At 41.2% G+C, this 20,338-nt stretch overlaps 1 protein-coding gene across 1 annotated transcript; it reads right to left on the bottom strand.

Moving 5' to 3' along the window:
• Window positions 1-1,520: 1,520 nt before the first annotated feature.
• Window positions 1,521-18,910, bottom strand: alx4a (ALX homeobox 4a). The gene is made up of 4 exons (XM_070909170.1): window positions 18,559-18,910; window positions 6,840-7,159; window positions 2,637-2,765; window positions 1,521-1,841 (listed from the first exon to the last, which is right to left on the bottom strand). The coding sequence occupies exons 1-4, from the start codon at window positions 18,908-18,910 to the stop codon at window positions 1,521-1,523; spliced, it is 1,122 nt and encodes a 373-aa protein (XP_070765271.1).
• Between the last annotated feature and the right edge of the window lie 1,428 nt (window positions 18,911-20,338).

The raw sequence follows: 20,338 nt of genomic DNA on the forward strand, positions 1-20,338 counted from the left end.
AATTCACATACAAATTTGCAAGTAATCAAATCCAACTGACACACAGTGAATCTGGGGGGTTTTGAGCCCTGGATAAGGTTTTGCTAGTACCTCAGCTGTAATCATTCCCATAAAAATCCCCTTGACTCTTCCCGTTGCCTCACTCACTAAAATTGAATACGACATCCAACATCATTTAGAGCGTTAATCTGGTCGGTGGCTTCCTTTGTTTGGTTTTTGACAGAAATAATGACAGAAAAAGAGAAAGAAATACAATAACACTGCTGCTTCATGACCATTTACCGGTCGGCTATAACTGCCAGAAAAAGGCCGTTGAACACTGACATCCTTTCAGTGTTTAAAAGTGTCAACAACAGTCTGTGTAATCTCCACCAGCCTCCTCTGTTTCAAAGGTTGCTGCCGCTGGTTTCGGTGTTATTTCTGGCAGAATGAGCGACTGGTAGGCACTTCTCTCTCTGAAACTCCTGAGACTGGAAATGCAAGGGGCACAGTCCATGTCCACTTGCAGTCTGTCCTCCTGAAAACAGAGCTGGCTCTGTTTGGAGGCTGGCGCTCCCAGGCTCTTCAAGCCCTGAGAGCAGCAGGCCTGCTGTGCCCCTCTCGTACTCCCACACACCACTTCCTCCTCCATCCCTTCCTCTCTCTGGCCATCAGCAGGCTGAGTCAGTGCGGCAGGTGGATCTCTCACCCTGACCGCACTAAAACAAACCACATTTCATCTGTTTGACTTTTAAATGCTAGAGGGTAGAGCCACTTCTAACCGCTTTAGCTACTGAAATGTTTGTGTTGAATCTGAGAAGCTTCATAATTTGACAGATATGCTGGATATAAACTGTTTTCTGTGGCACTATCACAACAACGGTGTGACTTAAGTTACACATTTCTGCATGTGTCAATGCTGATAAAGATTGCCTTAGAATAATATGTACATGGCATAAAACAACTACATTAGATTTTTTTAAAGGAGGCTTGCTGAACTATTTGTCAAATCAAAACCAGAAACAGAATGACTGACGAGAAAAAAAACACTCAAAATTTAAATAATAAGGTAGAAATAAAACAGCACCTGAACAGAGAACTACAATGACACTGAAAGCACTGTACAAACAGAATTTCCTGTATTTTAGCAAATAAGTGCATGGATTTGTTTGAAATGATCTAACATTTTCCTTCGCCCATCATCAGCTCTACACTGCAACTCCTGTTATACAGTACAGCATCGCCTCCCACCAGGCTTCCCACAAAGCTCACTCTCCCTCTGTGGTTGCTTTCGCCCACCAGAGGGGTTGAGAAACATAGCAGTGCCACGCCACTTATCTTGCCAAATCTCTTGTTGTTTTCTCTTCGAGTTATCTTCACCCATCCGTGTATTTGCATAATTATTTTATTGCAACATTTATGAAGGTAGTCTCTGTTGCCTTTAGAGTTTTTTTGATTTTAGTGCCCCCTCACCCCATGCTGGGTTTGTGTAGACATATCAGGGGTCAAAGAAGGTCCCCCATCCAGCAGGTATCAACACATCATGTGGCCCAAGATATGGCCGCACTGTGCTCTTTGGCCTTCATGCGCAAAGCGGCGATACTGGAGGACTTGCGGTCAGGGTCCATGTTGAGATCGTACGTGTTGATGCCTGTGGCCATGCCAGGGGATCCCCCAAACAGGCTGCCCATGTGAGCCTGTCCCATGTGACCTCCGGGGCTCGGCACGCCCAGAAAATCAGACATCCCGCTGGCAGAGTGGGGGTGAGGTGTCATGCACGGAGTCACAGTGTCGCAGGGCACGACGCAACCCGGCACTGGAGATGCTGCGCTGCTGCCACCGATCCAAGAAGGGTTCTGAATCTGAAATGTTGACGGGAAATCAACATTGTTAATAAGTGGCAGAACTGTGGCATTACTGTGGCTTCTTTCTCATATGACTAATCATTCTGAGCTCATTATCTTGAGTCTTGTTTTAAATAGGCAATCATAGTTCATAGTTATGTTATTGTTGCATGGTAATGCAGCTATGAACAGAAACTATTATGAAAACCTTACTTGGTGGTGCATTCAAAATCAGGTTGCTGCCGTAAAGCAGGCATTGAAAGGGGAAGTTGCTGCGCTCGGCTAAAAAATAATCCCAGCCCGTAACTTTTGTCTTTTTTACACTTTGGTTTTTGTATGGATTAGACAAACAAGGTATAATGTGTTAATCAGTGAACTTTTGAGGTACTTATGCTCAGCTAAGCTAATTGCCTGCTGGCTCTAGCTTCATGTTTAGGGTACAAAAAGATTAAGGCTATTTAATGGTCGCTGTAATGAACCTAAGCTAATTTCCGGTCTGCAAGTAGAAATGACTGAGACTTGGAAGGCAGGAATCAAATTAAAAATGTGAAAACAGCAGAAGAATAAACCCTGTCTGCTAGTGTATATATATTTTTTACCTCATTGTTCACTTAAATACTGTAAATATGTATATTTTTTATTTTCTATTTCTTATTTTTATATTTTGTATATACTTTTAGTTCTAAATTATGCTACTTTCTACTATTGAATGGGAGCACCGGTACTGTACAATTTCCCCCCGGGGATCAATAAAGTATTTCTGATTCTGATTCTAATTCTGATTTGGGTTGAGAGAAAAAACTCATTCTGTACCTGTGCGTAGTTCTCAGGACGGGTCAGAAGAGGCAGCTCGTAAGCTGTTGAGAAATGTGTTCGGACCTGCTGCATCTGACCAAAACGCTCCCTCTTCCTCCATTTTGCCCTTCTGTTCTGAAACCACACCTGCAGAGAGAAAATGTCTGAATGTCATAAAACTGGCAGGATCATTAGCGGTTTTGTCTGAGAGAACAAGCAATCTTTACTTTCATCCAGCAAAGTATTCAGTCTCGGTCGTGGGTCAATGTGAGATTTAAAATTCCAAAAAGGGGATAATGGAGTGTAGCGACTTGTACACCTAAACCCTTTAACAGGAAGTTTCCCCCAAATCTGAAGGAAATACTTTTCAACAGATAAAAATCTTTAAGTTTCCCTTTCAAAATGATCCCATGCAGCACTGCCAGAAGACTGAAAGATTGAAGATTGAAAGAGGAACAGGAAAAAAAGCCTTTGTAAACAGTTTGCTGCAACCTTCACTTTGATTAGGTCCTCAAAACAGAATGTAAACAGATCTCGTCGCTCTCACCTTTGCTTATTTGTTGTCTGACAAGAGCAGGGCCTTTTCTCATTACTAATGTTTGCTGTAATCATATTTGACATCTAAATCTGACTCAAAGCATTATTGTGTTTGAATTACCATCAGTGTGTGTGAAAGTCATCTAAATACATTTTGTCTCTGATGGTCTTTGGAGCTGGCATGCTCTCCTTCAAAACTCATAGTTTAATGGTTTGTTATACAACTCTTGCCTATCTGGTTTACCCCCTGACTCCACTGATTCTCCCACAAATTTAGCAACAAACACTTCTTTCAGTTTGACTTGTCTCTGATATGATTTCTCTCATTTCATGTATCCGCTCTTTGCTCAGACACTTCGCTATAAATCTAAGGAGGCATAATGGGAAATTGAAAAGTGAGATGGGATTATAACCGGGGTTTGTTTGCATTTTCCTTTTTAATTTCCTGAAGCCTGAAGCTCCCGGCTTTGAGATGCTGTCTCCTCCTAAGTTAAAGAAGCACACAGACCAGAGGACGTAATCCTTCTTTCCTTGATGTTTTCATACATCTTCCTCTGCACTGTCTCATTCAAGATCCCTGTGTTTCTCTAAAAAATGTTGTTTCACGATTATGAGTTTTGACCTCTTCAGTTATATGATTATTATAAATGATACGTCTGGAAGTATCTCTACTTCCCGATACACAGTGTCACCGACAGCTCTCATCTGCTCACTGTCTGCTTTGCCCCGAATCTGTTGGCTATTATACAGGCAGAACATATTTTTGTGTTGCACACACTGCGTCGTGACAGTAATTGGTAAAGACCATGACAGCTTAAGTAGCTGGTAGACTTTCAATGAAGCTTTATTTATGTTACAGCCCCAGAGAGAAAGAGCAGAGAAATGCCAAACTGGCCCCAGCAGGAGAGCTGTATGGGGCTGAAAACACTTTGAAGTGAGAGACCGGCTCAGAGGATTGATAACCCGCCTCTGCTGTCACTCATGTCAGCTTCCATACCAAAGTAAAAAGGAAATCCAAGGCTGAGCCTGGCTTCAGTTTTCCAACACCCCCAAAGCACCAATAATACCATGGACACACCTCTGACCAGTGTTGTTAGTCATTAAATGTAAGTTTGTTCTATTTCCCCCCCCAAAATCCCCCTCCCACATAATGTCTTGTTTGCCATGTCAATTAAAGCTAAGTTCAGGACAACAGCAGAGTGATACAAGAAGATTTATATGCAGCAATTTGAATTTCATTGTGTTTGCTTTGCTAATTGGTGATGTGTTGTACCGAGACTCTACTACCATAATCTTCTTTATGTTGGTGCGTGACGTGTTAAAATTTATAGCAAATCAAATAGTTTGCATTTCATCTCAATCCTTTATGAATTAAGTTATACATTTAACTGTCAAATTAACTAATAATAATAATAATAATAATAATAATAATAATAATACTAATAATTAACAATTATTTTCATTACTGATTAAATTTTGATTGATTGATCTTTTTTTTTGTTTAGTCATTTATAAAATGTCTGAACATGATCAATAATGACCATAACAATCTCTGAAAGCCTGAGTGATGTCTTCACATCAAAACTGAAAAACATTATTTAGTATCACAAATGAAAGCAGCAAATCCTCACAGTTTAAAAGCTGAAACCAGTGAGTATTTGGCATTTTTGTTTTTAAAATGGCATAAATGATTAAGTAATTACAAAAATAAAAGGCGATTTTCATTCTGTTCATCGACCAATCGCTTAATCGACTAAATCCCTAAACCTTACGAATGGTTTTGGGATCCTGACTTAGAGTAGTAATATATCAAATCATATTTTCAGTTGGTTTTTAAAGATGGTCTTTGTCATGACTCTTCTTGGTTTAAGAAAAGTTTTTTGTTTTCCTTTTAGTATATTATCTGCTGTTGGACTGAGCCTGTGTTTGAAGGAACCATCATCTCGTTGCTAATCGGTCAAATCAGGCTTTCCTGCTGTTTCATCTTCCGTTTAACTGTTTGGATCCATAAACTCAGATGGACACTCCACATGTCAGACGTCATCTCGGCTCTTTAACAGAATGGCAAATCTGAGAAATGTGATGTTGTTGAAACCCCGACCCTTGACCCCTGACCTCCCTGTGTATGTGTAGTGCGTATGACTCAGATCTGAACTTACTTCCCTTTGAAAGACTAAGACTGAGAAAGCAAACAACTCCAGACTCTGGTGTTTTTTAACTGAAGGTCCCTTGTTTTATTGTGTGAGAACCATCAGACAATGTGGCGTAACATCGCCCTCCTCAGAGTTATACTCACATACTTGAAGCATTTTTTGGTTTTTCGTATTTAAACAAAAGGTTTTTCACTCCAGACGCAGAATTCACGAGCTGTGAGTCCTTTCGCGTGTGGATGACTTGAATAGAGTACAGAGCCCTGTCCTCTGACTGACTAGGCATCTCGTGTCTTTTATCTTTTTTAACTTGAGTGTTTAAGAGGGCCGCTGGGAGAGCCGAGGGCTGTAAAGCTGCATCCATCTGAAGCAGGCAGGTCTGTGATAGTATGAGCAGCAGAGCAGAGCAGAGCGGCATACCCTCAGAGCCTCAGGGTTGAGTTATAACCCTGCGGCTGCACAGACTTCCTGTGTTTCACTGCAAAGCTTTTCTGGCCACTGTTCCAGCTCATCGTGTAAAAGATTGGTTTTAATCGAGCTCTTATCTCATCCAAAGTACGGCACTGGTACACAATAAAAAATGAAGCCAAAATATTGTATCTTTATATTTCTTTTAGCAAAAACTTCTTGTCTTATGGCTCAAAATTGCTCAAAATTCAGACATGACTTGAAATATCAATTGTTAACTTGCTCAAAGCTCATGGGAAGGCTTTCACACCTACCCTGGACACCACAGCAGGGACACATTCTTGTCTGAACAGGATGTTAATGAAAGAAAAACACAGAAAATCCAGGGGGCTTTGGTAGTCCGTGCTGCACACACACACACACAGACGTACAGAAATGGTGGAGGTCTCTTTCTCTGTTCACCAATGTTGGAATGCATTACAGCAGTCATGACCGGATTGTATGTAAATCAGAAGGTCACTAGAAGGGTTCAGTCAGTTCAGAGAGTTGCTGTATGCCTCGGGCTCGGGTAATACCTGCAGACCTGAACTCACAAATTCAGGAAACCAAACAGCTCAGGTACAAAGACAAAAGGCCACTGAGAAGATCCCTTCGACACACAGCAGAGTCAAACAAGTCTCCTCGTATGCTGATGAAAGTCTGCTCTCCTAAAACTGCACATATGAGGCCCAGGCAGCTCAAACCTCAGCCCCATGGGCCCCCTGGCCTCAGTTAGCTCCCACTCCCCCACACTCTCTCTCCCCTCGACTCCCACATTACCAGATAAATCTCTCATGTTGTTCTGTGAGTGACGTTATCTCTGCAGAGCTGCAGATGTTGAAGGATCCATGAGGTTGTATGGTTTAAACATTGTCTCTTCTGCTCTCTTTTACTTATTGATGGGACGGGCATGTTGTTGCCACGATTAGACAACTACTGTGAATTAATGAACCTCAGTCTGTTATTAGAAACCTGATATGTTTGTTGGTTTGTATTTCCTTTTATAGAGCCACCAGCTGTTTTTTAAAAGCCCATTTAGCTGCATATGAGACTCCCCAAAACACAGCTGTTGAGTGTCCTGCATTACCTGCACACGAGCTTCAGTCAGGTCAGTCCTCAGTGCCAGCTGCTCCCGGGCGTAAACGTCAGGATAGTGCGTCTTCTGGAACACCTTCTCCAGCTCCTCCAGCTGGTAGCTTGTAAAGGTTGTGCGGTTGCGCCTCTTCTTGCCCTTGTTGCTTTCGCCGCCATCACCCTTGTCTAGGGGGCTTGACAAGTCTGTGCCTGGTGGCCTATCAGAGGCCGCCTTCACGCCCTGATCCTTCACTGCTAGGTAGCTGGTGTCCATTCCAGGTGGGTCGGAGTCCGGGGCCAAGTCAGAGTCTGTCAGACCTGAACTGTCTTTACCTGCAGACACAGGAAGGAGATCAGTTTTTTTAAGTCTTGTGTGTGGATCCTTGAATAAGATGAATAAGATAATAAAGTACACGGGGAAAGAGGTTAATATTGAGGCTTGAAAGATCCTCAACTCCCTCTTTTTGGTGCCTCATTCAAAATATTGAAACTGGCTTTATGTAATACTGCCTATCCACAACGCAACATTTGTCACACACAAGCTTTTTTAACACATGTTCACACAGAAATACAACTGCTTTTAATTCTTAAGATGTGAATGCTTAAGTAACTGCTACTGGAATATAAATGCTGAAAGAGGATTTACATTGTCGTGTTTTTCACCTTTCTACAATGATTTTTCTCATAAATTAGATATATTTTCATTATCGCCACCTGAGACAAACATTGTTCATATTCATTAGCACCTTCACAAAGCAAACAGATTTAAAATATTTTTGTATGGGGCCTCTATTCTGCTCCACTCTAACATTCAGTCATTTTCCTCCCTTCAACAATTTAACTGGTGATTTATTTGTAGGATCAGTATAATAATTCACGGGATGGAACAAAGGAATTTCTTGCTCTTTGTGAGGAAATTCTGTGACAGTTGTGAAATCTGTTGGTGAGCGACGCTCGAGTATGTGTCGATTTGTTTGTCTCTGCCTGTGTAATGGATGGCCTGGATCACTGGCTGCTTACGGGATCCAGTTGTAGTTCGTAGATCATTCTGTGATGTGCTGGGAGCAGACACCCGGGCCATAATTTGAGACTGACAGAAAGTTGCAGCATTTTTACTGCATACCCTCCCCAACCACCCACACCCTCTACTCCTATACACACACACACACACACACACACACACACACACACACACACACACACACAGGACTCTCTCTCTTTCACTCTGTTTGTCAGTTCTGCATGTGGTTGAGGTCTATCATGTGGCTGCAAAGTCACCTGGCAGCAAGACTGTTGCAATTAATTAGCTTGGAGTCATTTCTAGCTGCGTAAAAAAAGAGAAAGATGCATCTTTGTACTCTCTCTCTCTCTCTCTCTCTCTCTCTCTTTCACACACACACACACACACACACACACACACACACACACACACTTGCTTTCTTCATGGATGCAGCTTAGCTGTAAAACCTCAGGCAGCTCTCTGATCATAAATTTCCACAGCCGTGCGTCTCTGCCAGTATTCTTGTGTAAGCTGGCAGCTCTTTTCGCCCTGCTGCTGCCCATCACTGAACTGTCCAGTTTATACACACATCTCTAGATTAATACCTATCCACATCGTGGAGGACGTGACAGCCAAAAGCGTTTGGTTTCAGGCTGCTTAATGAGGCCTCCTCCCTCTGGCTCAGTCTAGTGGCGACTCACAGCGTTGCACCCTCCCGCTTCTCGATACCATCTGAGGTGAAGTTATTTTCAGGACCGGGACGTCTCTGCTCATCTGCCCATCCAGCAATTTGTCAGGTTAGAACCAGGAGGTGTGTGCGTTCATGTGAGCTCCGTGTGCAATTCTCAGTACTCAGTCAGCACAGAAGATCTCTCTCACACACACACACACACACACACACACACACAAACACACACACACACACACACACACACAGTGACCCTCGACTCACAGCCATGTTGGGTAATGCGCTGGTGGTGAGGTGAATGGATAGCTTGTCATAGACTCTCTCTCTCTCACAGACAAAAGTGTATATTTCAAGTGCTTCTTTTTTTTTGTCAACAAGTCTTAAGTGATAAATCATAGTACCAAGATGTGGGCACGAGGGTGTTTAAAAAGGTCAAAAGGTTGTGGGATTCCTCCATTAGATAACGATTAAAACTACAAATATATTGTTTAATTTGTGGATGTGTTGATCCGTGGTGTGCATGCCACAGATGATATCTCGAGTTATATATTTTACCTGTTATTTCTGTACATATTCTGATATTGTTTTTGTTTGTGAAGATATTTTTGGGATGCTTTTATTTAGTTTTATTTTATTGTCATTATTTGACCTTTGACCCTCTTTCCTTTTAAGGTGTGCATGCTTCTTCTGATGTTATTTTATTCTATTTAGGTACGTGAGCTCCAACTTTTGTTTTGCAGATTTGTTTTAACAATGTAATATCTTGTGCCATCCTGTGTTTGTTTTACATTCATTGTTGAAATTGAACTTTCTCCATTATGAAATACAAAAATTGCCTTTGGTGGGTGGTAAATGTTACATTTCAGACATACTGATGTCAGACTAGTTCATATTGAACTGTAACTGTATTGTCAAGGACATTGTATTTTATGGATTTATTGAGGACTGAGTATTATAAGATCTAATGGCTAGAGCTTGGCTAGAGTTTTTGATACCCAACATTTGGTACTGATACCAAAATAAAACTTTACAATACTTACAATTCCTTATTTTGAGGGATACAAATTTTAGAAAGAAATCGATGCCAACTTTCAGTACTTGACAGTTTTCGATACTCCCAGGATAAGCCCAGGTCTAGTGATGGCCCACAGCCAGGTTTTTATTTACTCCAACTGAAGCCTTGCTGAGGGGAGCTCTGCATGCAGAAGCCCATTGTCAAATAAAGTTGTTCTACTGATTTGATTTGACTTGATTTGATTCAGCCTTGAAAAAGAGAGTAAAACTGGTCTTGCTATACAGTCTTCATTCTGCAGTATCAGACCAGATGTGTTTCAGCCCTGCAAGATTCAGTGAGCGCCGAGGCTCTGGTTCCTGAGATGTTTTGCCCTCCAGTGCTGGAAATGGCCTCGGGCTGAGGGGCCGTGTTCTGGTGGCAGGCTACTTGCTGGGGGTCTAACGCCCGCAACGTTGCCTCGCTGTCCATGACTAACACATCCTGTTAAGTTTGAAGGGAGCAAATGTGTTTTATCCCGGCATAAATAGTTTATTTCATCATATTTCCCTGGCCTTCATCCACAGTCCCCACAAGAGCTGTCAGGCTGTTTGAAATCATGAGGCCTCTCGCTGATCAAAGGCCATTGTTTATATCGCATGTCATTGATGTTTTTTTGGCAGGAGGGGGATATTGTGACAATCTCCTGCTTGTTATCCATATGATCTGCCGAAGCTGTGAGGCTCTCCAACGCTGCCTAAGGTGAACAGCAGTGGGACCCCCTGCAGGGAACGCCATATGTAGGAAGAACATGAGAAAGTCTTACTGCAAACAGTACCTGTCAGGATATAACCTCTGTGGAAAGAGTGACTGAAAAACCTCCATCTCACTGTTCATAAGTACAAATGCCTTTTTCTTCCATTACACACAACTTCAGCTTACACCTGCACTTCTATGCATGTACTGTCTTTAACACCACTAAGTACGTCCCAACAATAATCCAGCAAAATCTTATTTTTTTTCTTTTCAGATGGATGTGCCATGCAAAATGTTTTGAGATGCAACCACAGAATGTTCTATTTTCACTGCAGCGGATCCAACAGTCAGCATCTGTTCCAATTACTGTGCACGGAGAAGAAGAGAGGAGCGTCTGCAGCTCCGCGTGGCGGGCACAGAGAAAGAGCTGCAGAAATTAAATACATGGAAAGAGCTTCACAACAAGATGAGAAGTAACGTCCAGTTCAACTGAATATTTCCACCTGCCGACAGACACAGGAGTTTGTATAGTCTAAATGTTCGTGCAACTTACACAACAGTTTATTTATCTTTACAACATAGTATGTCACTGTTGGCCTTGATATCAAAATCAACATAAGGATTGATTTAAGACCTTCCATGGCGCCTCAGTTTTAATATTGTGAGGCACTTCCTGTGTGGATGTCAGCGCCAAAATGACGTTCTTGCGGGTCAGACAATCCAGCGCGGACAGCTATTAATTCACAGTTGAAAACAAGGGGGCAACATCAAAGTGTAGTTTAACTGGCTGTAAAGCGACAGGGCACCTTCCCTGCCTCTTTATTGACTGGGATGACTGGGGTCAGCTCACAGTGTTAAGAGGAAACACTATAAATTACACACCACACGGCGACTGAGAGAGATTAACAACATGTTGCTCAAACTGAAAGAGAAATATCCGAAATAGAGGGAATAAGTAAACAGTGGAGAGAAAGAGAGAGAGGAGATGGAAAAGGAAAGAGAAAGAAACACTGTCAAAGGAAAAAGTATTTATTTGAATATATTTTGGGGGGTTTGTTTTACTGACTTACAATATGGATTGGGATGTAACACGGAGCTTTGAACAGTGGATAACTCTTAAGTCTTGCTTGGCTGCAAAGACAGAGGCGGGCTGAGACACTGATGCCTGATGGTGTGTGCGCTGGACAATCAAGACAAGAATGATATGATACGTAAAATACATGAAATTATTTATGATGACGTTGAAGTTCTTGTACGTGATTGTTTTTATTTCATACTACTTTTTACTTCTGCTCCACAACAGAGGGAAATATGGTACTTTTTACTCCACTACATTTATCCGACAGCTGTAGTTACGTGACACAAAACACATGATTAGTTAATTAAGACTGATGAATTGTTACAGGTTAAACCAGCTTATATGAAGTAATTATTAAAAGTAGCTTCATCTCTAAAATGCTGTGTACTCATTAATGCATATGTGGAAATAATCCAATAAAATAATGTATAATATTGTAACACTGACAGGGTCCATTCTGCTGTACAAATAGTGCTTTTACTTTTGATACTTTAGGTTCATTGGCTGATAATAGTTTTGTACTTATACTTATAAAGTAAGCTTTTGAATGCAGGACTTTTACTAATGATGGAGTATTTTTATTTTGAAACATTGCTACTTTTACTGGGCCGTGGAAACAAGTTCAGGACAGAGCACTGACATATAATCACCTTTTAAATTGATATGGCGAACTTGTTAGCAAACAGCTGCTTGTTTACACATCCAGGAACATTATCATTCATCTGTAGTCGTGTTTCTGGTCACCTGGTGAATGCAAGACCAATATTTACTCTCTTTTAGCTCTGTTTTTGGTCTCCACCAACTCCTGAGGGAAATATCTGGCTCTTGAGAGGCTAAATGCTCCATTTTGTTCACCGCTCACCATCTGCTGTTTTGTGCTGAGCAGGTAGAAAACAATGGCAAAGCCAAGGGGAGCTGCAGATCTCTGTAGGTTCATCACTAAGAACGACCAAATTGTCACATTGTTCACGTTGTCACAATACATTAGCATTATAAAAGTACTGATTATAGCCACTTAAAGTAAAGGATCTTAATACTTCGTCCACCACTGCGGAAGGTGCAGTCAACATTTCTCCCACTCTGTTCTTGAAATCTAACCTTGTCTCATTTGGAAGTACAAATAACACGACTATGAATAGCTTGGCACTATACTTGCTTGGTGTGGTGTCAGGTGCATTCATCAAAACATTTTGTGACAATACACACACACACACACACACACACACACACACACACACAGTGCCCTTACACGCACTTACAGACAGAACCTCAGCAGACGTCAGCACATTTTAGTTTTTTTCTTAACAAAACGTTTTCTCTGGTGACCATGTGATAGGTAACCATTCACTTTGAAATTCAACTCTGCCGAATGAGCAGAGCGATGATCCATCTCAGCAGGCTGTGCAAAAAAAAAAAAAATCAGTGAAAAAAAAACCCTCCATAAAGCCTAAGACTGATAAATCACCTCTCACGCACTCTTTGTCTTCCTCGCACTCTCCCCCCTCTGTGTCTCTCTCCCTCCCAGCAGCTCTCTTCCAAATGTTTCTCTCAGACTTTGGAGCAAAACAGAATTTCCTTCATCTTATGTTTTTGTTGTCCGATAGAAAGAGAACATTCCATCCAAGTGGGAAAAAGCTTGCTAGAGTACATTTTTGTGTGCACGCACATAAAATGAAAAATACTTTGCTGGGAAACTCACTTAACAAGATGCACAATGGCTTCTTCCTACCGAGGATTCAGGGACTGAAAATCTGAATATTCAAACAGCAGTTTGAGAGCATAGAAATCCAACCAATGTCCACCAGCCAACTTCCAAAAAACCCCAACAGACATCAATCCAAACAACGTGCCCTAAAACAATCCTGTAGGTTTTGGAATCACATCTCAATATATGTTTAGTTCATAGGTATGATTAAGAAATTATGATTGTCTAACGGCAGAAATACAACTGTTCAGCCACCAAAATCTGATTAAATGATCATTGGCTTAAAGCTTATCTGTGCACCAAACCGAACCCATGGAAATACAGTAGTTTTATAAAGTTGTAAGACAGACAACTACTGCAAAACATAACATATTAAACTTATTAAACGTATCAAAAACAGTGCAATTAAAGTGCATATTAAAAAAACAGAAAATAAAATATGTTGCTGTTGAAGAAAAACCTTTTTACTGTATTTATGTTTTTAGTCTAAATATACTGTATGTTTAGATCCTGCTTTAACTAACAAGTTACTTTTCAAAAACCATCAACGTTTCTAAAACCAATTGCATATTATAATATTCAAACCTTTTTTCCTCCTAAAAAACAGAAATGACGCAGTATCTTTGAAATGCTGTTTTTTTGGTACAACATCTGTGAAGCTGTACTGTGACTGTACACAAGGAGGTAATACCTTGAAAAACGTATGTATGTTGTACCCGCGTGTAGTACCGCAAAAAAGGTCGGCCATTGCTGTTGAGAATATACAAAAAAATTGATTTGCAATATAGAAATTAAAATCCAATCAAATAAAGTCAAGTGAGTGCAGTGAAATCAGTCACCTCATTATACCTCCACACACACACACAACAAATAATAAAATAGAAACTGAATCTCTGCTCTGCAGTCTCGATGCAGTCCTCCACGGTCGGCTCTGACTCAGTGTTCAGTTCACATGACGCGGTGACAAAGAGACCAAAGGAAGTCCTGGACTGCATGAGTCTTTCTGCCCCGCTGCTCTCACTCGGCCATGCAAACTGAGCCTAATGTAAATTGCTCTGCCAAACTTTAAGCTAAACGGTAAAATGATCCTGAGTCCTTGTCACCTCCACTCATGTCATTGACTTGCTGAAGTGTGCCTCAGTTGTCTGGGCCGCATGGCTGGTTCCCATTACTCCCTGCTCGAACCAATCAGCGCAGACGGCCATTACGAGCGGCTGAGATGGTTGTGCTGGGTTAAAGATGGTGAAGGAACAAGAAGGCAGGAGATGGGAGTGACAAAATCTCACAAGCCAGTGCGATCACACCTTGAATGTTGCTCCCACTGGGGATAACTGTCTCAAACTGTTTCTGCGGGGGAATGAAATATTTACTCTTGCAGGGCAGAAGAGCTGGATCGAATTCTCGCTTTGCCCAAAAAGATAAACTATGGTTTTTAAGCTGGAATAAACTGCAGCCTTTTATGTCGTCAAATTACACCAGCAGGGTGTTATTGGTGCAAAGATGTCATTACCCTGCAAATTAGTCGCTGTAAAAGATTTAAAAAAGTGATAAAAGACACGATCCCACCATAATTAGGCTTACAATTCAACACTTGTGCAACAACAAACCAACAGCCTTAGTCTTATTGGTGTAGTTAAATGTTTACTATCTAAAACTGGACTCCAAATGTTGCAAAGTGCTCTGCTTTGACACCGGAGAGTTTCAAACAAGGGGTTTCGAATGGATTTTCTCTGCTGTGCGCACGCAGGGAAACTCGCCCTGCTCTCCAAACAGACGAGGGCAGGAAAGCCGAGCTAAAGGTCAGCACCCTCAGACACTGAGAGAAGACACCGACACATCAAAAGAGGAAATGTGTTGTCTCTGGAGGATCACAAAGACGTGTAGGTAGCTGTTTGAAGACTATGAAGTGAATGACAAGAAGTCCCTCTACAGTTCATATATTTTTCATTGTTTGGTGGCCTTTTTATACACCATGTTTAACTTCAGTATAATTTTGAGGCATTTACTTTACCTGAGTATTTGCATTTTATGTGACTTTAATCTTCGTCGTTCAGCAGAGAAATACAGTATTTTATATATTATAGCATGTTCATGCCTCAGTATTAATAAACCTATAAAATATAACACTCTGGAAGGGGCCATTCTGCTTAATGAGTATTTTTACTTTTGTTACTAAGTATTTTGCTGATAATATTTCTGTACTTTAACTTAAGTAAATGTTAAATGAAAGACTTTTACTTATAATAAAATAGTTCTACATAGTTTTATTGCTACTTTTACTCTCATTTCTTCCACCTCCTTCTGTTTATGTTTTATTTTGTCATTTTGATATCTGCCTGTTATTGTTGCTGCTTTTGTTGTTGTAAGGCCGCCTACAAACAGCCTTTTTGAGCCACACTGCTGCGTCCACCTCTTCTCTCACATTTCAGCCAGTGTGATGCTGTCAGCTCTCCAAGAGCTGCCTTGTTGATTTCATGTCACAACATGACTTTCAAAGTGTCGAGTAGAAACAAGTGCGTTTGTAGTGGCTCTAATATATGTAGATGTTTATTAGAGAGGCATGCTGTTTTCCATCGTCGCAGTTATAGTTGGCAGCCGGTGCTTCAGACAGCTCTGAGACCAGTCATCACATCACCTTTGACAGCACGGATCAAGCCACAAATTACAACAACAAAGCCACTCTCTGACAATTTGAAACTGCCTGGCGATTGTGCCAAATACAGGTTTGATAAAAGAAATGAGGCGGGGAAGTGAAATACACCAGCATTTTCCAATAAACACATCAGGAATCATTTATCTTTTTTTTTCTCCTCAGCTAGTAAGTCCAGCATATTTTACTGCTGCCTTCATTTTATGTCCAGTCGGTGTTAGAAGTCAGTAAGAAGATGGCTTAACTAGACAATCTAACAGGAAAACAGCCACCAGTGTCCACGAATTTCCATCTAGTTTTTGCATAATTTACACATCAATCTGAACATTTGAAAAGCTATGATGGAGATAAAAACTGGATCTCTCCAGAGTTACAGGAGGTTTGTCTCGGAGGGGCCAAGTCACTGTGAGCAGGGAAATGAAGGCAAACAGAGAAGTTGACATCTGAGTCGCATTAATGCCAGAGCTCCTCTTGTCTATAGCGCCGAGATGTTTTTTCCTGCCTTCTTCACTGTGAATCCGGTCATTATATTCAAAGCTCCTTGTTGTAAAAGAGGAGATCCTGACCTGCGAGTAAACCTGCGCTCACACATTTCACTCTGAGAGTCTAACCGTGATTTTAACATGAAAAACACAAACAAACAAGCAAATAGCTTAAACAAGTGGAGAAATGCAAGTTTTGCGTAATTCAACTAACTCATCCCTTCATGCGCACAAATCGACGATTTCTCTCTGCAGGTTGTTGAGCGTACAATTAAATCCTGAAAACGGTAGAAATTGGAGGGATCTTTCTTGGAAGAGCCTCCATTTAAATTCGTTTTGCTTACTGTCTTTCTTCACGGTTTGGACAAAAACTGCAGTTTTAATAACTGCGGTTTATTTACAACATAATATAAAATCTGGATTTACCGGATGTCAAGGTTAATAGGTAATAAAAATTTAACAGCCATTATAAAAGACCAGAATGAGCTTTAGAAAAAAGATTGATCACAGTTCTTGACATTTTGGAGCTGAAAGCTTTTTTTTTTCCTGCAGGCTGATTTCCAGAAACTGTCAAAACATCTTTAAACTGTTTCCACGAAACATCTCAGTGTAATAATGATGGAGGAGCAGCTCGAGGACATCAAAGAGAAAGGAGCGATTACTTTGACCTTCCATCACTATTACTATTATTAATATTATTATTAGCTATTATTATTGCTGTTATTGCAATCGCAGCTCGTTGTTTTTGGGTTTACACACAACATTTATATCGCGTTTCTATCTCGTTATAAAATGTGATTTTCAGATGAATTTTTCGGGGGGCTGCAGCTTCTTCCTCACACCAGCTAAATTATTGCTCAGCTTGTGGGTATTTTGTTGTTTTGAATATAATTATTTGATTCACAAAACTCCTCGGGGGATTATTTTCAGATGTTTAAAGGAGAGAGAGAGAGAGAGAGAGAGAGAGAGAGAGAGAGAGAGCGAGCCCTCAGGCTTTGTGACTTTATTCAAGATTCAAGACCAGAAAGCTTCTAATGTGCAAATAACCTCAAAACTAAAACACGTTCAGTTTGTTTTAAGCTCTGCGTAAAAAAAAGGATTTTGACCAAAGAATCATAAATGCGTTTTGCAGAACTGAATAAAAAGGTGTTTGATCTCTGAGCTCTGAAAGATACTATAGACATGATGATGATGATGATGATGAGGCATTTTCCTCCTAAACATTTACAGCTCGAGTCTGAAAACATGTCCTGTGTTTCTTTGTCTTCTGGTTTCTGTCGCTTTATTCTTTTCAAGTTGTGGCCCAAAACTGAACACTTGAATTAAATCTGGATTAAAATATTGGATTGCTGTCATGATATCAAATATTAGTCTTCTTTATGTGCGTGTGTGTGTGTGTGTGTGTGTGTGTGTGTGACAGCAGGCAGGGATGCAGTTGAGTAGTTTAATCATTTTTAGCCTCTTTTTGGATGACACATTTTGATACTCCACTTTTCTTTATGTGATCACGCGTGTTTCCGGTTTTTGGGGGGAGAAAACACGAACGAATGCTGCTTCAAAGTGTCCGCCTGTCTAACGAGGGTCAAAGTTTGATTTACACCCTCATCATTCACCCATTACAGAAGTGTCCCCACGCAATTAAATCTAATTGGAGCCAATCAGGCGGAGCAATGAAATGAAAATATTGTCAGTTTGGAGTTCACTATTTGTGCCATCTGAAAACCTGTTAATTCAATTGTCCGACTCAGCTCCAATATTAAGGATTGTAATGCAGATTATCGCATTAAATGCGCCCTAATTTAATTTTGATGGCCAAAGGGACAATTTGATAGTCGGGAAGATTATGCCTCTTCTTAACCGCGTTACGCACAGAGCAGCCGGGCCACGTCGTGGCGAGCCGGGATGTCCTGTGTGCTGCTGCTGGAGAGAAACGTTTGCTGAGGCTTTTTACGCACGAATGAGGTTTAGGCATTTTAAAAAAAACTAATTGAAATGGTTTTCGGACGTGTGTATTTTTCATCAGTCAGACAGCAAAGAGTTCTGTCAGTTCACTGGCGGAACCACAGCGGCCAGTTTACGCGTCTGTGCCATTAACTGCGATCGAAACGTCCAAACCACTCGGGCTTCATCTGCGGGAACAAGTGGAGCAACGATGAACGATGACTGACGTGTTGACAGTTATCTGCACAGGTACAGGAAACGATCAGACACAAAAGTGCTCTTAGAAAGCATCCTGGTGCCGAATGATTGAAGTGACGTTTGCCGCGCAGCCTTCATCTTATAATGCATTTCTGCCGATCAACAAATTCAATTCTGGACTCATGTCTTGTCTTGTCTTGTACCTCAATCATCTGAAAGTTGTGTTTGTATTTTCCCACTCACCATAGCACGGGATGAGCGCTCCGTTGTGTCCGCTCTCCTGGTGCAGTTTGCTCTCCTCGGGGGGTGTTTTGCAAGAAGACCTCTGCATGAAGAGGTGGTATTTGCTGAAAGTGCCTTGCCCAGCTGCGGCGGCATCCAATGACTGGCACTCCTGCTGGAAGGGGCTCCGGGACTTTTCTCCGTAAGCCTGACCTTTGTTGGGCAGGAAGGCAGTGGGGCTGTATTTGGTGTCAGCGGCTGGGAATGTCCTAAAGTGGTCCGCCTGGTGATCCCTACCTTGCGCTGCAGAGGGGCTATAATATGAATCCATGGATGTCATATCGCTGTATGAAACGCAGGTCTCGGCGTTCATGCCTAAAAAAGAGTCAAGGGGAGAAAAAGACCAAACTTTTTTCTCTCTCTCTCTCTTTCTGTTGGAAAGGGAAGCGCAGACACCCCCTCCTCTCCCTCTACCTCATACAGATGAACACACACACACACACACACACACATGCACCAGAGACTGCAGCTCACACCAGACCGCAGCTGGGTTTGGTTATAAAACGATTCAGATCTTTTCCAGGAACCACTGTCGTTGACCAAACACTCCAAACTCCCCCTCAGGTTTGAGCAGAGTTACACAAACCCGTCTTTCCTCAGAGGATGGGACCCAGATCTCCTGGCTTCGAGACCTCTCCCAAGTGATTATGCTGATGACATGAGCGAGTTAGGTGGCTTATTAGCTGGAAGAAAGAAAAAAAAGTTTGTTAAAATAGGGGCGGGGGGCTTAACACATGACATTAATGCAATTTGGATATGAATATAGCCCATGAGTGATGGCACTGGGGCAGAGAGGGCACAATTTCACGCTTCATTCGCGATGGTTCATCAAGGGCAAATCATCCATAGTCAGCCGATTGTGCTCCTACAGCCAACTCTGTGGCTTCTGAATCAAACTGGGAGTTAGTTTATCAGAGCGTTTTAATGCCTTCATTATCATTTGAAACGAATTTTGGAGCCGCTTGCATCCTAATAATTTGTTTCATCCATGATAAACTTTTTTTGATCTGTCACGAAAAGCGTTTAAACTCGATGAATGACTTCGTTTTGAAATGCTTCGAGATTTTAGGATAGAAACTATTATATAAGGGAAAATAAAGGAAGAGTCAAAATCTATATGAAATAATAATATTACTAGATTATATGCATTAGCGTCCAGACTTATCATGTACTCATTTCACTCCTTTTTTTAACTTCGTCCAACAGAGATTTGGTTTGAGAAATACAGCCTGCTTGCACTGACTGCTAATATTTCAAGATCCAAATTTCAAACTGTGCTTTTTACCCCACATGTAATCTTTGTGAGGTGAGATGACAGATATTATTTTACATATGTCTGTTGTCTTTAGGTTGTGAGATATTTGTAAATCCTGTTTTCATGCAGCCATTTCAGAAAGGCCACCTGATCTGTGCAATACGTTTTCGTAATTTCGTAATTCCTTTGAAGACAATGTTGCAGGTAATTCCGCGGTGGGCTACTTAATATTAATTAATTAGCTGGAAACCCGTCGATATTAACAATGGCAGGATTTATTTTACAGGCCCCGTGTATTGTATCGCTTATATTGTAGCCACTGAAATGTACTTAAATACAAGATATTAGGATTACTAGTTCTTTACTGACAAGGTGTTTGTTGTTTTTGACTTGACAATATTAGAACTCAGATTTTACAATTTTCACGTGTACGAAAATCCCATTTTTGTGTCCTCCTTTGCTGAATCCAACATCTGAGCAATATAG

The sequence above is a fragment of the Enoplosus armatus genome, chromosome 1, assembly GCF_043641665.1.
Source record: "Enoplosus armatus isolate fEnoArm2 chromosome 1, fEnoArm2.hap1, whole genome shotgun sequence".
NCBI classification, from domain to species: Eukaryota; Metazoa; Chordata; class Actinopteri; order Centrarchiformes; family Enoplosidae; genus Enoplosus; species Enoplosus armatus.